At 37.1% G+C, this 18,537-nt stretch overlaps 1 protein-coding gene across 3 annotated transcripts in view; it reads right to left on the bottom strand.

The window, feature by feature from the left end:
- The window catches only part of LOC114648140 (synaptotagmin-2-like), a 392,683-nt gene that overhangs the window by 50,437 nt on the left and 323,709 nt on the right, over nucleotides 1–18,537 (bottom strand). For all 3 annotated transcript variants that reach the window (XM_051925469.1, XM_028796989.2, XM_051925470.1), the window contains one exon: nucleotides 15,294–15,492. In XM_051925469.1, the coding sequence (XP_051781429.1) occupies nucleotides 15,294–15,468 (175 nt within the window). In that variant the 5' untranslated portion in view covers nucleotides 15,469–15,492. The remainder of the gene's footprint in view (nucleotides 1–15,293; nucleotides 15,493–18,537) is intronic.

The raw sequence follows: 18,537 nt of genomic DNA, 5'->3' as shown, positions 1-18,537 counted from the left end.
ACTCAGTCGTGTGAACATGTCTGTACTTTTTGACAGATTTTGCAGCAGGGAAATATTAAATGGGTGGCTGCCCCAAACCTTCCCAATGTCTCTTGGTCATTCTTATTACAATCTGTTTATTTAAATGGAGATTATAAAATAACATTTGGAATCACAGATATTGCCCATTTAGTGATTCAGAGTCCACTCAGCAGAGTAGGGGATGCCATTCCAACCAGAGCTGATTCTTGACTTGGGGTCATTTCAATTGTCAGTAAGTCTGCAAATGAAAAGCAAGGTTCGAGAAAGAGATAACATTGGGTAGCAGTGGTTCAAGGCTGATAACAGGTTTATCTTTGGCACAAAGGCACTGCACTTAGTTCTTTAAGCAAGGCACCTCACTCTGTTCATACGGTCAGCTGTATAAAAGGCAAACAATACCAAACCATATTTGGTTCAACCAAGCTAACTAAATATATTTACAGACAGCATCAAAAAATACGGATACTTTGCTTTTTAATGTCAGTGTTTTCCTATACACTATGTATGCATTTTTAAGTGAAATTAGTATGGAAAGAAGGAAATTTACTAACTTATAATAATATCTGCTTTCCAAAATTAATGAAATAAAAGCAACAACGTTATACAAAACACAAGACGTAATTCAAATGACAAACATGTAAAGTATATGCAATGCTTTTGCTTTTAAGAACAAAAAGTGTTTTTAATACACTGTCAAATAATCAAGAATATACAGTATTTTCACTTTATAAAACCACTGGAAGAACTTATATCACATTATATAAAATGACTGGCTTTATGTTACAAAAATGAGATAAATAAAAGATAAGAGGGCTCCTGTGCATATGTTTTCTTATTACATTGCCTATATGTTTGTTCTCATTCAAATGTAAGTTTAATTGACAAGAATAGCCAAATTTCCTTTTCCTACCTTTCCTACATTTATTAACAGACTAGCAAAATACCCGCGCTTCGCAGCGGAGAAGTAGTGTGTTAAAGAGGTTATGTAAACATATATATACATAAACATATATACTTATATACATATCTACATATACACATATCTACATATATACATATATATATATATATATATATATATACATACATACATTCACATATATATATATACATATATATATATATATATATATATATACATATATATATATATATATATATATATACATACATATATATATATATATATAAACTGTATATATAAATATATATATATATATAAACTGTATATATATATATATATATATATATATATATATATACATATATATATATATATATATATATATATATATATATATACTGTATATATACATATCTACTTATTGGCTCCTGAATTTAGGATATAGCGGGTTGGATAATGGACGGATGGACATTTGTATGCATAGCCCCATTTGCCCGTTTTCGTTTTTTTTCTTTCTTCAGTAATATTTCAGCAAACCCGGAGCTTGTCAGTTCAAATCCTGGTACTGACACCACTGTGTGACCCTGAGGAAGTCACTTCACCTGCATGTTGTGCAAAAAACAAAAGTAATGTAACAAATTGTACCTCAGATGTTGTAAGTTGGTGGAATAAAGGCATAAGTAAAATATATAAATATGTATTATACACATAGGAACTATTCATTTATTTTCAGTTAAGTCATCTGCAGCAAACTTTTATAAATGAGGGTTTCTGATTTTTAGATAGTGCAAACTGTTTCTTCTTTATTGACGTTTTCTCTTGGAGAGCTTTTTTCATTTTATTGAAAATGAAAGCAGCAGCTGCCAAAATATGTAGCTTTTTAATTAATTTTTCAACATTGTGTAAAATAAATGTATAAAGTAACATAAAAACTTTAAATACTGGTTATTGTTTTACACTAAAATATTACTACAGAGATAGAAAAAAAGTAAAATGGATATGTTCTTTTTCTTTAAGGAGATTAAATATTACTGAAGAAAGAAAAAAAAAAAATTAAACAGCCAAATGGGGCTATGCATACGAACTTAAAAGGTTTAAATAAAACAGAAATATATATTTTATTTTTACTTGCTTAACTTGTGGAGGGTGTGTCCTGTAGCAAAGCCGTAACTTTTTTCATGAAAGCACGTTTCAGTCAATAAGTGTTAAAAAAACGTGTAAAGATATTGACAATAAGCTAAGTCATCTGCAGCAAAGTTTTATAAATGAGGGTTTCTCCTTTTTAGACAATAAGCTACGCAAACCCAGGAAGACATGGAATCGTTTAAATCAAGTATCATTACATCTTCCTTTCTTAAAGAGAAGTAAGGCAGTACTTATAAGCTTACATATTTATATATAGACATACATATATATATATATCTGTATCCGAAGCCGTGCAAGCACACTCTTTTGAGAATGCAACGTATAGTTGTACAGAAGAAAAGCAATCTTGCCTCAAATGAATGGCAACCTTTTGTAGGTCTATGAAGTTAATTTAAAGTTTAGGTTTACGCGGTGCTTTCTTTCCGAAGTACCTGCACTCATGAATATGTCTGTATGTGTCAGTCGATGAAATCCACGCGCTTCGCACCGGCGAAGTACCGCTTTTAAATTTTTATTAAGAAGAAAATAAAACGTTTTTAAATTGAGGGAAAATATACTAATAACAGTTTGTTAAGGATCAGTTTTTTTGTGAAGCTGCCTTTACTCGAGTGATCACTTCGAGCTGACTTGGTGGCCAAGTGTAAGCGTTACCTGGAAGTAAGCACCCATACAATCAGATTGTGAATCAGACTACGAATGCCGTGAATGTAATTACACACTCACTGCAGTTGCTTACGGTAATCGAACCTCAGACGTCAGCGCTAGAGGGGCTTAGCAGCGGTGAAGTATTGGTTTTAAATTTTAATTAAGAACAAAAGAAAACCTGAGAGGTTCGATTCCCGAAAGGGAGTGAAGTGAGTGTCCGGCTACCTACCAGGTAAAGCTTATGGTCGGACAGCAAGTGACGTAACATCAGCCACGGTGCCTTCAGTTGTGAGAAGCAGATCATAGAATGATTGAAAATAGTTTTGCATTTACCTTTTTAGTAAAAGGCGAGCTTTTAAGCCTGAGAAATCACCCAGTAAATGCACACGTTTAATTGCACATGTGTTAATATGTATGGTTACACAGTATTAAAAGACAGTGAAGAACGTGATTTACCTTTGTTCCCGCGTTTCATAAAAGGCGAGCTTTTAAGCCTGAGAAATCACCCCGTAAATGCACACGTTTACTTGCACGTGTTAATATGTATGCTTACACAGTATTAAAAGACACTCAAAAATTAACGTCATTTACCATCAGCCACGGTGCCTTCAGTTGTGAGAAGCAGATCATAGAATGATTGAAAATAGTTTTGCATTTACCTTTTTAGTAAAAGGCGAGCTTTTAAGCCTGAGAAATCACCGCGTAAATGCACACGTTTAATTGGACATGTGTTAATATGTATGGTTACACAGTATTAAAAGACAGTGAACAACGTCAGTTACCTTTGTTCCCGCGTTTGATAAAAGGTGAGCTTTTAAGCCTGAGAAATCACCCCGTAAATGCACACGTTTAATTGCACATGTGTTAATATGTATGCTTACACAGTATTAAAAGACAGTCAAAAATTAACGTCATTTACCTTCGTTCCCGCGTGTGACTCGTGCTGTAAATCTCTTCCTTGTTTTCAGTTCACGTGATTACGTAGGAGGCGTGATGTCGCGATACGTGACTCCGCCTCCTCCATTACAGTGTACGGACAAAAAATATGTTCCAGTTATGACCATTACGCTTTGAATTTCGAAATGAAACCTGCCTAACTTTTGTAAGTAAGCTGTAAGGAATGAGCCTGCCAAATTTTAGCCTTCCACCTACACGGGAAGTTGGAGAATTAGTGATGAGTGAGTCAGTCAGTCAGTCAGTGAGTGAGTCAGTGAGGGCTTTGCCTTTTATTAGTATAGATTCTATATGTAAATAGAAAAACAGCTTCAAGATTGAACTTATGACTTGTAGGATGAGAAATGGCATCCCAACAGGGAAGGAGAATAATTTATTACCCAGGCAGGAGGACAGTGCGGAACAACAAACAAATTTGCCAGAGGGACAGAGAAAAACTGTTGTGCCTGGCCTGTACGAGATAACAGATGGACCAGCGGAATTCGAGAGTCAGAAGCTGTTCCATCCCCCATACGCCAGGTGGCAGAGGTCCTCATATGGCAACCTGGCCGGGACACCCGCAGGGGCACTTGGGAGATGGAGTCCAGAAATGCAGCCCTGACGGGGTGCCTATGGGGTTGGAGGGCACTGTTGGTGTAGGACCTCCCTACTTTCTTTATGGCCCAGAAGTGCTTCCTGGAAGATATGGCGTGGTACTGGAAGCATTCCTGGGTCTAGCTTAAAAGTAGCCTGCTGCCTCACATCAGGGAGTCAGAGTCGGGAGGCAGCGGGCAACACTCAGTGGAGGAAGAATTGTGCATTTCTTGTATAATTGTGGCTAATTTCTGGAAAGGTGATTGTGGAGAAGTTTATCGGAGAAATAAATATCTTTTATTTTATTCCAATAATGTGTTGGGTATTACTGCGTCTTGGGTTTGGTGCTCAGTGCCGCCCCCTTGTGGTCACAGGCTGTATATCTTGACAGTAAGCTTGGCAATTGCTGTAAAATGTGCACAGCCAGTTCACACTTGGAGCACTTAAGGCACTAAAATGTTTTCTGCAAACTTGGCTTGGTGAAGACTTACAAATCACAGTGCTTCCTTCTCCAATCTCTGATTTTTCGCTGATGTTATATACCTGGCTATTGCATAATTTAGTATTTAATATTGTATGGTGTCTACAGCCAGGCCTGGGGGAACACCCAGGTTATCTGGTTCTATTTCCCAGACAAGGGGTGACCTTAGGGCTCTAAACGTCTACCCTACAAGCAGACATCTGGGAGTAGCAGCTATTTGTGGAGCTTTAACTGGTTGGTTACTTGTTGTAGGCCTGAAACCCCTACAGTGACACATCTTTCCCCAAGACCAAAAAAAGTTAGGAGACTAGGCTAAATGTGAAAATGATTCATCTTATTTATTAAAGTACCAAACTGAATACAATAAAAAATTAAATGAAAGTAATACCAAATACAATAAGCTAACTTCTTTCTTATATAATGTATAACCTCTATAATACAGTTACAGCATAAATAAAAATAATGATAAAAAAAACTATAATCCAGTACCACTGATACAAAGATTCTACCCTTCTCTGCTTTCAAAAAATGAAATGTTTCACTCAATCCAGACTTCATTCTTTTTTAAGATTAAGATTGTGGACAAATGTGCAAAATGTATTTTGGCATCCACTTTTAAGGGGTATTTTTTCCTTAGACAATTCAATATTGCTCTTCTGTACTTACCTTTTTTAATAATCCTGATTTTAATATAATGCATGTAACATATGAAGTGCGTTAATAATAATTTATTTATACTATATGATTAAAATTTTACTATGCTATTTCTGTTACAGTTAATTGAAGTTCTCAAGCTGACTATGCCACTATGTGGAAAAGAACACCTATTTATGGCTTAATTAACTATATCATGTAAAGAGTGTCGGTTATGACACATCTCTTTTCAAAAGATTATTTAAACTTCAATCCACAAAAGGAGAATTTGTTTTTTTGGTTTTGCAGACTTTTCAAAACTGTTCAGTGCTTTTTCCCTATCTTTATAGCTTAGCTTTCTTGTTCAGTTCCCAAATTTCATGCAACATAATTTCATAGGTTAGCATTTGTTTTTTAGGCCTTTTCTGAGTTCAACTGGTTCTTAGACCAAACATTTGCTAGTAAGCCAAGGTGGCTTATTTTCTTGACAATGATCTCGTTTAAAAGAGGATGTTGACATTGCTTCTCAAGTATAGGCTGAGCTGTGCGAATTATAAAAGATGAAAAATCTGCACTGATGCCTGCTTCTCCATTTTTCATATGTATGTGGCAGCTGCTGAAGATGACCTATCATTTTTAGAGTAAAAAAATTCTTTACCTTGATAACGAACCTCAGATACACTGTTCAATGTCAATAAACAGCTATGTCAGCCAAGGGTCAGGTGCCAAGAAAATGTTGTAAATCTGGTACATTTTCAACATGCTGCCATTCTGCATGCTTATTTCCTGTCGGTGCTCTTGCTTTTTCTGCATTGTAACCCCCATCACTCTTCCATATGGTAAATTCCCAGACATTTAATTCTAAATTCTCTCCAATCTTCCCAGGCAATGTGACCCTGTTTATCAACCTGTGTGCAAATGTCTACTTCCTTATTTATGCCAGTAGATTAATCACTGTTTTTTATTTTTCATATGGACTATGTTAATGAAAATAGTCCTCTTACAACAACATATTCTTTCAGTATTTGTCGAACAAATACAAAATACTGTCAGTACAAATGTGAAGGAATCCAAAGTACTGATATGAGCAATTCTAGTTACTAAATTATTTCTATGCATCTATAGTTCATTGCGTGAATTTCAAAGAAAGGTGTCAGCTTCAAGGGTGCCTATTTGCTGATGGATCCCAGATCTCCATTCCTCTATCTCTTCACTTTTTAAACATTCACATAGGCTTAACCTTTCTCTCTAGCTTTGTGCATCAGTCGCTGATCCATTCTTTAATAAATCCAAAGATTGCAATGAATTGCAATGAATCCCCTTTGTTTCAGTACAAGGAGGCTGTGGAACCCAGTATGACTGAACTGCTGGATGACTCTCTGTGGGATTTTAACTTAGACCTTTAAATGATAAATTGGGTTTGAAGGATAGTGAATATTTCCAGACAGTTAATCACATTACGCCTATGTCATACCAGACCGATGATCTTTGCCAATGGCAGATAAGCTTAACATTACCTTTTACAATGTAAACTTATACTGTAGCTTGGATACCTACAGGCATAGTTGCACCGGGAGAGAAAATCTCTTACATCATCTCTGACAGACTCTTTTTCTTCATGTGTATGTACTTTGATATAAAACTGTCTCAAATCCATTTTTAAAGCATAATATCTGACAAGAAGAACATTTGTTGTATTACATCCTTAACTCATGTGCATTTAATGAATCATTGCTATCTTTGTTAGTTTTGAATTATTAATTTTCATACTTCTATGATTTCTGTCAATTTTGTTTATAATTAGTTAACTGGGTATTGTCCATGTATGTTTGTCTATGTTCCTTGTCCTTTTTTGGGAGGTTCCTCAACAGGTGGGACCACCATGACATCATCACTCCTGAGCCCTCCCTCTAGTTATTTAAGCCAGAAAAATGGATGTTCAGGCAGCAGTTCATTGACGTTGCTGGAAGTAGTTAGGTTATTATGTTTTCTGTATTTGGATTTTGCTGTTCTTTTATTATTCTGCTCTGTTTCTTAGTTTCTGTACTTGGATTGCATTTTGGGACATGTTTGCTCAGGATTGCCTTTTAGACAACTCATTTTTTACTCTTTTCAGCGTTCTTGTTAAGTTTTTCAATAATGATAAATAAATCTTCTATTTATAACAGATTCTGTGTTGCCCTGTCTTCCACAAACCAGGGGTTTAGGTTCTTCCAATTTCTTATAGGGTATTTTAACATATTTTGCAATAATTCCTTACATTTTTAAATTTTTAGCCAGCTTCCCATTTATGAGGTCTGCTAAGCCAAAGCTTGCACTTAGTAGTTGAAGTTAGCCATTTTGGGGTGATTCTCTTCTAGGTTGGCCCGGGAAGGCCATGGCCTGCATTTTGTAGACCTGTCTTTCATTTTTGCCTTGTCTAGGTGTACAGTTCACAACAATATTCCAATTGTTGTGAAATGCTTTGAAACCACAATGATCTATATTTGGGCAAGGGATGTGAGTTTGTTGTTGCTGAAATACAAGTTTTGAGATTGCTGCCTTTCAGCCTAGTACATGTCACCACTACTGTCAAATCTACATGCCATTCACCAAGTGCCCGCAGTCTCAAATGAATCAAAACTGGCATTTTTAGGAATGATGACCTACAAGGTGTCAAGTTTCACTACCAGTTCAGTGCATTTCATGGTGTTTTGGTGCTTTTTAATTCAACATTATTGTTCTGGCAGTCTGTGTATCATTCCAGGATTAAAGAGAGACATTATACAATGATATCACAGAAATGTTGTGGTGTGGTCATGAGGGCATGGTCACATGGTCTAATTGGCCATTTTTACCCTTCTATAAAAGCAGACCAGCAGAATATTCCACTAAGTGAACTAAATGAACAAGCCTTACTTAATTTGACAATTCAGCTGTATTCCAGCCAACACGGCAAGTACAGGAGTTTTTCTGAACAGTCAGCATGGGTTCAGAAGGGGAAGGTCATGTTTTACCAGCATGCTGTAATTCTTTGAGGAAGCAACACGTGAATATGATCAAAGTGGAGCATATGATATTTTTTATCTTGACTTTCAGAAAGCATTTAATAAGGTGCCACATGAGAGGTTGGGCATCAAACTGTTTTGCTCAGACAGACTGGGATGTGTTTAGAGTTGCAGTCACTCTAGAGGACTCTTCTATCAGCATCATACGCCCTAGATAAACAGTCAGGTATGCCACATGCTGCGTGCCCAGTCTCTTGCATTTAGATCAAGCACTGAGACGGAGTACAAAGCTGCGAAGTACAGACTAAGAAAAGGCATCATAGCAGCCAAGAGGCAGTACAGAGAGAAGCTGGTGGGCTTCTATTCTACTGCTGACTCTGGAAGTATGTGGCAGGGCCTACAGTACATCACAGACTACAGGACCACCACCAGCACAATCAGCTCCACAGACAGTCTGCCGGATGATCTCAACACTTTCTACACCCGCTTTGAGACATCCAGCAACAGCACAGAGTGGAGGCACGCACACACACACCTGGACCACCCAACCCCCCTCTCCTCCCCTAACAGTCTCTTCAGGTCAGGTACACAAAGCACTAAGGAAGATCTACCCCTGTAAGGCAAGAGGACCAGACAACATCTCTGGGCGGGCTCTCAGAGCATGTGCCAATGAGCTTGCTGATGTTCTCTGCTCCATCTTCAACCTTTCCCTCAGTCAGAGCATCGGTCCGTCCTGCTTTAAGACTACAATCATCGTCCCCCCTGCTAAAAAAAGCCCACCCACCTGCCTGAATGACTACAGGCCGGTAGCACTCACTCCAATCATCATGAAGTGCTTTGAGAGAGTGGTCCTGGCCCATATTCAGAGCAGGATACTGGACACTCTGGACCCCCTGCATTATGCCTGCCACCCCAAAAGGTCCACCTCAGATGTCATCACGGCCGCACTACATTATTCCCTCTTCTGGAGAACAAAGACTCCTACATCAGGATGCTCTTTGTTGACTACAGCTCCGCCTTTAACATGGTTATCTCCCATTAACTCACCCATAAACTGTCTGCACTTGGCCTGCACCCCATCCTCTGCGACTGGCTCCTAGACTTTCTGACTGGCAGGCCCCAGTCTGTCAGGATTGATAATAGGATTTCAGCCACCATTATCACAAACACAGGCACCCCACAGGGATGCGTCCTCAGCCCCATCCTCTACATCCTGTTCACAAGGATAACATAATCCTAAACTTCGCAGACGACACTGCAGTGATAGGATGCATCACTGGAGGGGACAAGGTGGCCTACAGGAGGGAGGTGGCCAGTCTGGTGTCATGGTGTGAGGACAACAACCTCACCCTCAACACAGACAAGGTGAAGGAGATGATAGTGGACATTAGGAAGGAGAGGAGATCTCAGCGGCCACTGCTCATCCGAGGGCATGAAGTGGAGAGGGTGAGCAGCATTAAATACCTGGGCGTCTACATCATTGAGGACCTCACTTGGACACTTAACACCCCACAGCTGGTCAAGAGGGCCCAGCAGCGTCTGTACTTTCTGAGGAGGCTGAGGAAGTTTGGTATGTCGACTAAGATCCTTGGCAACTTTTACAGCTGCATTGTTGAGAGCATCTTGACCAGCTGCATCACTGTGTGGTACAGCAACACTACTGCTATGGACCGCAAATGCCTGCAAAGAGTGGTAAAGACTGCTGAGAAGATCACCAGGACCCCACTGCCCTCTCTGCAGAGCATCTACAACTGCAGAGTCCGCAGGAGAACTGCCTCGATCTTCAGGGACTTCACCTACCCCGATCCTCATGGACCCCACCATCCCCCAAAACGAACTGTTCACACTTCTACCCTCAAGCAGGAGGTATAGAAGTATGAAATGCAGGACTTCCAGGCTAAAGAACTCTTTCTTTTCCAAGGCCATTAGACTCCTAAATAACTGACTGGAGTTTATAACCATGGTTCACCTCATTCTATCTACCTCACACAACTGTAACTGTATTTGTCTTGTCCATTACACACCTACCTGCACATTACACTTTATACTTCTATTCTGTTTTTATACTTTATGCTGCCTCTTTACTTATTATCTATCTGCAACTTATTATTTATGTTTATCTTTATATGTTGGTTTTGTCATTTGGTGTGGACAACAAAGAAAGAATTTCATTGTACTGTACAGGGAAACATGTTTCCTTACTGCGCACATGACAATAAACTTTGAACCTGAACTTAAAAGACGTGTGAGGTCAGGGTGATGTGTTTAGATGGATACAGAATTGACTCAGACACAGGAAGCAGAGTGTTTTGATGTGAGGAACGTTATCAGAATTGGCTGATGTTAGGAGTGGTGTTCCACAGGGGTCAGTGCTAGGGACCCTGCTATTTTTAATATATGTGAATGATTTGAATAGAAAAATAAGTAACAAGCCGGTTAACTTTGCAGATGATTCCAACATAGGTGGATTGGCAGATAATTTGGAATCTGTTAAACCATTATAGAAGGACTTGGACAGCATACTGGCTTGGCCAGATTTGTGGCTGATGAAATTTAATGTCAATAAATGTAAAGTATTACACATAGAAAATAAAAATGTTAGATTTGAATACGCAATGGGAGGTCTTAAAATTGAGAAGGATTTAGGCATCATAGTGGACTCTACGCTTTCAACTTCCAGACATTGTTCAGAAAGCATTAATGCAAAAAGAATGACAAGTTATATAAGCACAACGTGTGGAGTACAAGTCCAAGGAGGTTATTATACTCAAGCTTTAAAGTGCACTGGTGAGGCCCCATTTGGAATACTGTGTGCAGTTTTGATCTTCCAGGCTACAAAAAGGACATAGCAGAGCTAGAAAAGATCCAGAGAAGAGTGACTAGGCTGATTCCAGGGCTACAGGGGATGAATTATGAAGAAAAATTAAAAGAGCTGAGCCTTTTCAGAAGATTAAGAGGCGACATGATTAACGTGTTTAAAATTATGAAGGGAATTAGTCCAGTGGATCGAGACTGTTATTTTAAAATGAGTTCATCAAGAACATGGGAACACACTTGGAAACTTGTTAAGGGTAAATTTTGCACAAACATTACAAAATTATTCTTTACACAGAGAACTAAAGACACTTGTAATAAGATACCAAGTAGCGCAGTAGACAGTAAGACTTTAGGGACTTTCAAAACTAGACTTGATGTTTTTTTTAGAAGAATTAATTGGATAGGACTGGTGAGCTTTGTTGGGCTGAATGGCCTGTTCTCATCTAGGTTGTTCTAACGTAAATATCATCTCATCAAAGAGAAAGAGGGCAAGTTGTGTTTGCTAACGATGGCAAATAAGCATTTCCGCTTGGCCTGCTCCATCCCAAGTTATGAATAAAACTTAACATGGAGCTGTAGCTCGAGAGTTCATGAAACTTCTATTAAACGAAAAACAAAACCTCAGAGAATGGTTCCAACATTTTCTATAACATATCTATTGTTTCTGCATTTGTAGTTACAAAATTGATATGTTCGTTATGAAAAGATAAAACTGTCATTAGAAAAATGACAAAAATTAACTTAAATCAGCATGTCATTCACACACAGTGCTCTGCTTTTGTCCATGTGAGGCAAAACAAAAAGATATAATGCACCAATAAAACATAGTATATAAAGGAGTGATAAAGCCGATATAATTAAGTACATAAAGCAACCATTTTAAGTCAATAAGTCTGTAACAATAAATATCACCAAGATGTTCACAGTAATGTAAAGACAAAAAAAAAAAGAAACAAAACACGCCATACTACAAGACCTTTAAGGATTAACCATGATTTATGCCTCTCCTTGACGTTTTTATTGAAGTGGGAGCTTCTGGACCATCATAAGGCTGAAGCAGAAATAAAGCTGTTTTTGTTATTATTTGATATATTTCATATGTCATGGCAACATTTCAAGGCACATTGTCTAAAAATAAAGAGTGAAATTTATCCGGAACATATTCATAATATTTTGGAACATACAGGATATTAAAATGGTTTTATTGTAATCAAGTATCTGCCAGTAAAACAGAAACACTCATTAGAAAATTGGTAATTTTGGTCTGGTACTCATACAGATGAATTGCATACAGATGTTTGTGGTTAGGTTTAATACTTAAAAAGTACTCTGAACCACCATTTAGGATAGCTATGGTGTGTCCAGTCTTTGAAATAAGTGAGGAAACTTGGATTGTACATGAGGATTTTACACCATCAAATTATCCATAGCAATTTCCTGACATCAGCAATTAACATTTTATATATATAAAACTGGGTAATTCAAAAGAATTTTTTAAAATTTAATTATCAGAAACACTTCCAAAAAAATAATGTCCAGATTCAGAACTGCATTGTACTTAGGCCTATACAGTATCTAGATTTCCACTCAGCCCCTTTAACGTTCCACATCAGAGAAATGCCCTTTTAGTGCTAATACAGATGTGTACCATTTGTACAACACATGCATTACTTCTTGTTTCACTGCTGAAAAACTCTTGTTTTTTTTTTCTCCATTCGGGTTACATGTTCGGGTACCCACAATCGAAAAGCCTGCCTTGAGTTACTGAAAACCAATTTGTGTTGGTTGAACAAACTGAGCTTTGCTTGCAATTCAAGGGAGGCATATTCAGCTAAGTCTTGATGTCAAAAGTGTGATTTGTACAATACTTCCCTGGATTATTAGGTCATCAGAACTTTTACATAATTTACTTAACATTCTTTAAAACATTTTACAATATTATGTCTGCTTTTTTGCCTGTTAACCTTGTATTTTTATTTTTTTTCTCTTGGCTGTCTGTTTGCTGTTCTATGTCGGTGGTGAGTTTGTTTTGCTCTTTAGATTTGGTTTAATGTTGGGTAGTCACTGACATTTGTCAATGTAGGAACAGGTGGGCAAAGAAAATCCTTGAAGTTTCAGTATTAAGACTTTTCAGTTTTTCTTCTTTTTCCGCCCAATAAAAGGACATTTCGTAAAACCATGTGTGGTTTTCTTCATGTTTCACTTCTATAAAAATTTTTAGTTACTCAGTAGCATGTTTTGTTCAAATTAGTATTTTTATTCGTAATGTGTCTTATTAAAAAGAAACTCAAAATTTAAAAATTGGCTTCTCTAATTAGTCATCTCTTGCTGACTTAGAACAGTCACTTTCTAGTCAAAGAATGCCTTGTAGAATCTTGTCACTAAGATTCCACAACTTGCTACCCTGAATCCATCCGCTGCTCATGTGGGGCCAAGATTTAGTCTCCTGTTTAGTGAGATCCACATACACAACTCTACTTCAAACCAAATCCATTTTCTTGTCTTCCTTTGTAGCGTCTCTGGGCGTTACGTCTTACTGCAGAAGGCCTTGATTGGAGAATGTCAGTATGTTGATATTGATAACTTTCTTTTTGCATTTCTGGAATATTATTCACATATCAGAGATTCTGAACCAGCATTTTTCCACATAGTGTAAATAAACAATTTATTTTACTTTTAATGTTGCTGTGCTCAAATTCCTGAGTAACTGACTAAAAAAGCTTTGGTACAGAGTGAAGATATGCAGGTGTAGTTATGTTAAGATGGCTCACCTAATTTCCTGCAAACAGGATTTTCTCAACAAATGATTCCAAATGCAATTAGAAAAAAATTAATGCTAAGACAGTCAACAGGTGGAAGAAGGAAAGAAAGTTGTAATAAATTTGTTTTATCAAATAGATTTTGTGTAGCTCTGCAGAGATGGATAGTATCAGTGTTTTTGTGGTTTGTAAGAAGGATTATCACACATTAGGAGAGGTCAGGTACACATTAAATCAAAAGCAAAATGTTGTTCATAATCCTTAGTCAAAATTCAAAGCTACTGAAGTCATAACAAGAGAACCTATTATTTTCTTGATTTTGCTCTTGCACTAAGTTCTTGTGAGTCATTGCTTTGTTGATCAAAAGCTAAAATGCCAGAATATGAGCACCAACATTTTTTAAAGCAGTAATGTGCTGACATCACGTTTTTCACACCACCATCAAGTACACCCTTAAAAATAATGATAAAAATGAATAACAATGAAAAAAAAAATGACTGCAATAATTACAAAAATTAAATAAATTAACTAGTAGGCTCTCTAATGTTACTTTGAAAATACTAGCAATAACTCAAAAGAAAATATCAAAGAGAATCTTGCAGGTGAATATTTATTAAGCACAAGAAAAATGGTGTAATAGCATAGTTCCACTGAATGAAGTAAAACTATTCTTTTTAAGCAAAATATGATGCCTTCTGCAAAGAATATTAGTAACACTTCAGTTCAGGTACTGCAAAAAGGCATTTATTATTCATTTAAAATTATGGAACAAGACCTAAACACAGCGTTCTTTTGGTCTTCGTAATGCTTATCAAACATCAGTAGGTAGGTTACTTGTCTTGTCTTTGTGAAGTGTGCCATATTGATATAATAAAATTACTTGTTAATATGAAGGATTCAAAAGTCTTATACTAATTATGTAATATGAAGACCTCAGACCACTCCAAAGTGAAGTTTTGTTAATAGGTCACATTGCAGAGATGAATAAATGCTTTACTGATGCTATGAAGACCCAAAGAAGTGGATGTTAAGGTCTTGTTCCATAATAGTAAATGAGCAATAGATGCATATTTGTAGTAACTAAAGTGTTAAATTATTTGGTCATTTTGCAAAAGACATATGTACTTATATTTAATACATACAACTGTAAATAAATGCTCAACCCCATGGCATAAGGGCAGTTCAACAGGCCAAAAAAGTTTAAGGCCTATCAAACTAAAATAAGATATTTTAATAAAATTTGCACAATTTCTCTGCTTTCATTTTTTCTAAGGAAAACTCCAAAAAAGCCTTTCAATATTCACTAAGACAGTACACAGGGGGGCATCACTAGAATTGTGTATATGTAGTACCAAGTCACATTATATACTCACATGGTATTTTCTTGAAGACAACCCCCAATTGCTTGAATATTGTAGTATACTGATTGCTGCTGTTCACTGGTTCTGTTGAATTATCAGCTGCACTGGAAACAGATGGCGTCACCGCAGTGCTGTTTGGCTCTGGCACAGCTGTGTGGTGTGGGAAAAGCTTGTTTAAGTTCCACATCCTGAATTAATTGAAATGGTGTTCCTAGAAATAAATAAAGAAAACAAAACATATTTGATCCACATTGCACAGAACGGTAGCCAAAGCTGAAATTGTGATTTTTACTTTTCAAGTTGATGTCACGTCCACAGGCAAAGGAACAGAAGTAGTCTATAACATTGTATACTGCTCAAAAAATGTAGAGAACACTTAATCATCACAGTCTGCCACCAAGTCAATTAAGCTTCAAGGATATCAGTCTATTCAGTTAGGAAGCATAAGCGATTGTGAATCAACTTCACCTGCTTTAGTGCAAATAAAAGCTCATCTCCTGGTTTCTCCTCAATGCTCTTGGGACCTTGTTGCAATTGCACGTATGAATGTGCCATCCTGGAGGAGATGGGCTACCTGTGCAAACTCAATCGGCTTGAGGTACCACCTCATGCTACCAGTAGTGACAAGGACACTAGCAAAATGAAAAACTACAGAAGAATCAGTCAGGAAGGATAAGGAGAGCGATTGTCTGTGACCACCATCTGCAGAACTATTCCCTTTTTGGGGGTTGTCTTGTTGTTGCCTCTCCAGTGCACCTGTTGTCGCTTTCATTTACACCAAAGCAGATGAAGTTGATTCACAATTGCTTATGCTTCCTAACTGGATAGACTGATATCCTTGAAGCTTAATTGTCTTGGTGTTAGACTGTGATGATTAAGTGTTCCCTTAATATTTTTGAGCACCGTATGAATAAAGAGATAATGTTTTCTTTAGGACTTTTGGATGTATTGATTGCTGCTTAGTCGGGTGGGATACATTTAAACATCTTAATGATAAAATTTGTGTTAAAGGTTCTTTCATAAAATAACATTTCATCCTACATCAATTAAATCACCTACTGTTGACATCAGTCACCAATATTGTAATAAGATGCATCATTTAGTCAAGTACGAGAGTGTTTTATACTCTAATCTTATTTTTCTAATTTCCCATAGGAGGTAATACTTTATCAGGCAGCAAATCATTATTGTTTGTGAATAAAAGAAAATGCATTGAGATTAAGAAGTGAAAATGACATATTGATTAGTGCAAAAGAATAAGGATGAGGCTGATACATGAAAGGATTTGCTACAAGATGCATTTAATTTATGAAGGCTGGCATAAAGAACACTGGCAATTTGTTTGTAGGTTAAAAAAACAGATAAACCATTTCACAAAAATAAACATGCTGAAAAGAAGAATATTACACAACCTTTTTGCAGAACGTTTTAGAGCATACAGTAGGTCAATCTTATGAGTCGCTATGTATTGCCACGTAGTGTAAAGCTATATAGATAGTCAGAACTTCATTCATTCGACAAAACGTTGGCCAAAATATAATGCAGTCTTCAGAGCACTGCAATTACATAGTGGTACAGTGGGTTCTAGGTACAAGTCCAGGCCTTTGCCATAAAGGGATTTCATTTTCTCCAAGAGTTAACATAGCTTCGTCCCAGGCACTTGTGGTTTAGGATATTTGGTGACTCCAAACTGGCTAACTGTGAAAGAGTTTCTATTTTGACCTCAGCGCTGCCAGGTTAGGCCTTAGGTGCCCCATGACCTTGATGTTCTGATAAACAGGATTAGAACGTACTATATTTAATAAATAACAGTCTTGTTTCATTAAATAATCTGTACATTTTCAGCAGCTGTTTGAATTTTCACTTCTCCTACTGTTGGAGGAATTTTTTTAAAAAAAGAGCCTGTTGATCCATACCGAAACCTTATTCATTATGAGGGACATTTTTTAGACGACTATTTGACTCATAAGGTGACATGGTGGTGAAATGTGTTTTCCTCAGTGGCGTAGCGTAGTGGGGGCGGCAGGGGCGGCCCGCCCCGGGTGGCACTTTTAGGGGGCGGCAACATTTCACAATAAATAATAATAATATCTTGTAAAAATTTGAACCATACCTAAATAAGGGGGCAGCGGAATTTTTATCCGCACCGGGCGGCTGACACCCACGCTACGCTACTGGTTTTCCTACTGCATATAATTACCATATATACTCGCGCATAAGTTCTCCCACAGATAAGTCGGGACTTGATTTTACCATATAATTTCTGGTATTTTATAATGTCGGTCGTGTAAGTCGAATGCGGAAAACTCACGCTATTGGTCCAAGAGATTATGATATGCTAACACAGAGAGTAACCACGGAGCACACTGCCTTTATCTCTTCTATGTATTGTTTCTACATGACCACATGGTAATATCCGAACTATTCCGAAAGAAATGTTTGCACTGATTTGTGTTTTTTGTATCTCACACCCTCATACACCTTTATTGTGAGAGCATCCCTTATCTACGATGGAGTGTTCGATCAGAAGAAAATATGAAGCTGGTTTTAAATTAAACGTTGTTGAAGTAGCAAAAGAAATTGGTAACTGTGCTGCTGCAACAAAATCCAATGCATCTGAAAAACTGATGTGAGATTGGAGGAGGCAAAAAGATGTAAAAAAAAATTTTAGTGTCGCATTTTTGAATGGGCTTATAAATCACTGTCTGATTTTATGATCGATATTTTGGATTTCAAGACCCAACATATGTAAGTATATACAGTAGTTAGTTAATAGTTTAGTTTATGTCTGCTCCTTTGTACTTTTTTTCTGTATTTTAAGGTGGTATGGGTATGTATTGTTTAGGCATCTAAGCTCTTGGTTTAAGAAGTGTTTTGTAGTTTCCATCTTGAATGCACTTCATAATTGCAATTGGTTTTCCTCAAGTTCGTGATCCTCTATTTAAACTAAACATTTTTGAGGTTTTTGAATTCCTAGATTAGGGTATAACATCATTCTCATCTCAGGAACAGTGAGGTTCAATTTCTGTAGTAGGACCTGACCTGCAGTCTTGGGCTCCCCTATCATACTCTCCTCTGCACAGCTTCAATGGCTGCTATGTCCTTAGTGTGGTGAACAGAACTGCACATACTATATAGTGTGGCTTCATTAAAATATTAAAGACCTTGAGCATTAAGTCCCTTGATTTATATTCATTGTTAATTTCAACATAACTAATCACTTTGTCTTTAATTGCTTCTGCATCTTGTATAAATG

The sequence above is a fragment of the Erpetoichthys calabaricus genome, chromosome 3 (assembly GCF_900747795.2).
Source record: "Erpetoichthys calabaricus chromosome 3, fErpCal1.3, whole genome shotgun sequence".
Taxonomy (NCBI): Eukaryota; Metazoa; Chordata; class Cladistia; order Polypteriformes; family Polypteridae; genus Erpetoichthys; species Erpetoichthys calabaricus.
This window is presented reverse-complemented; position numbering and strand designations above follow the sequence as displayed.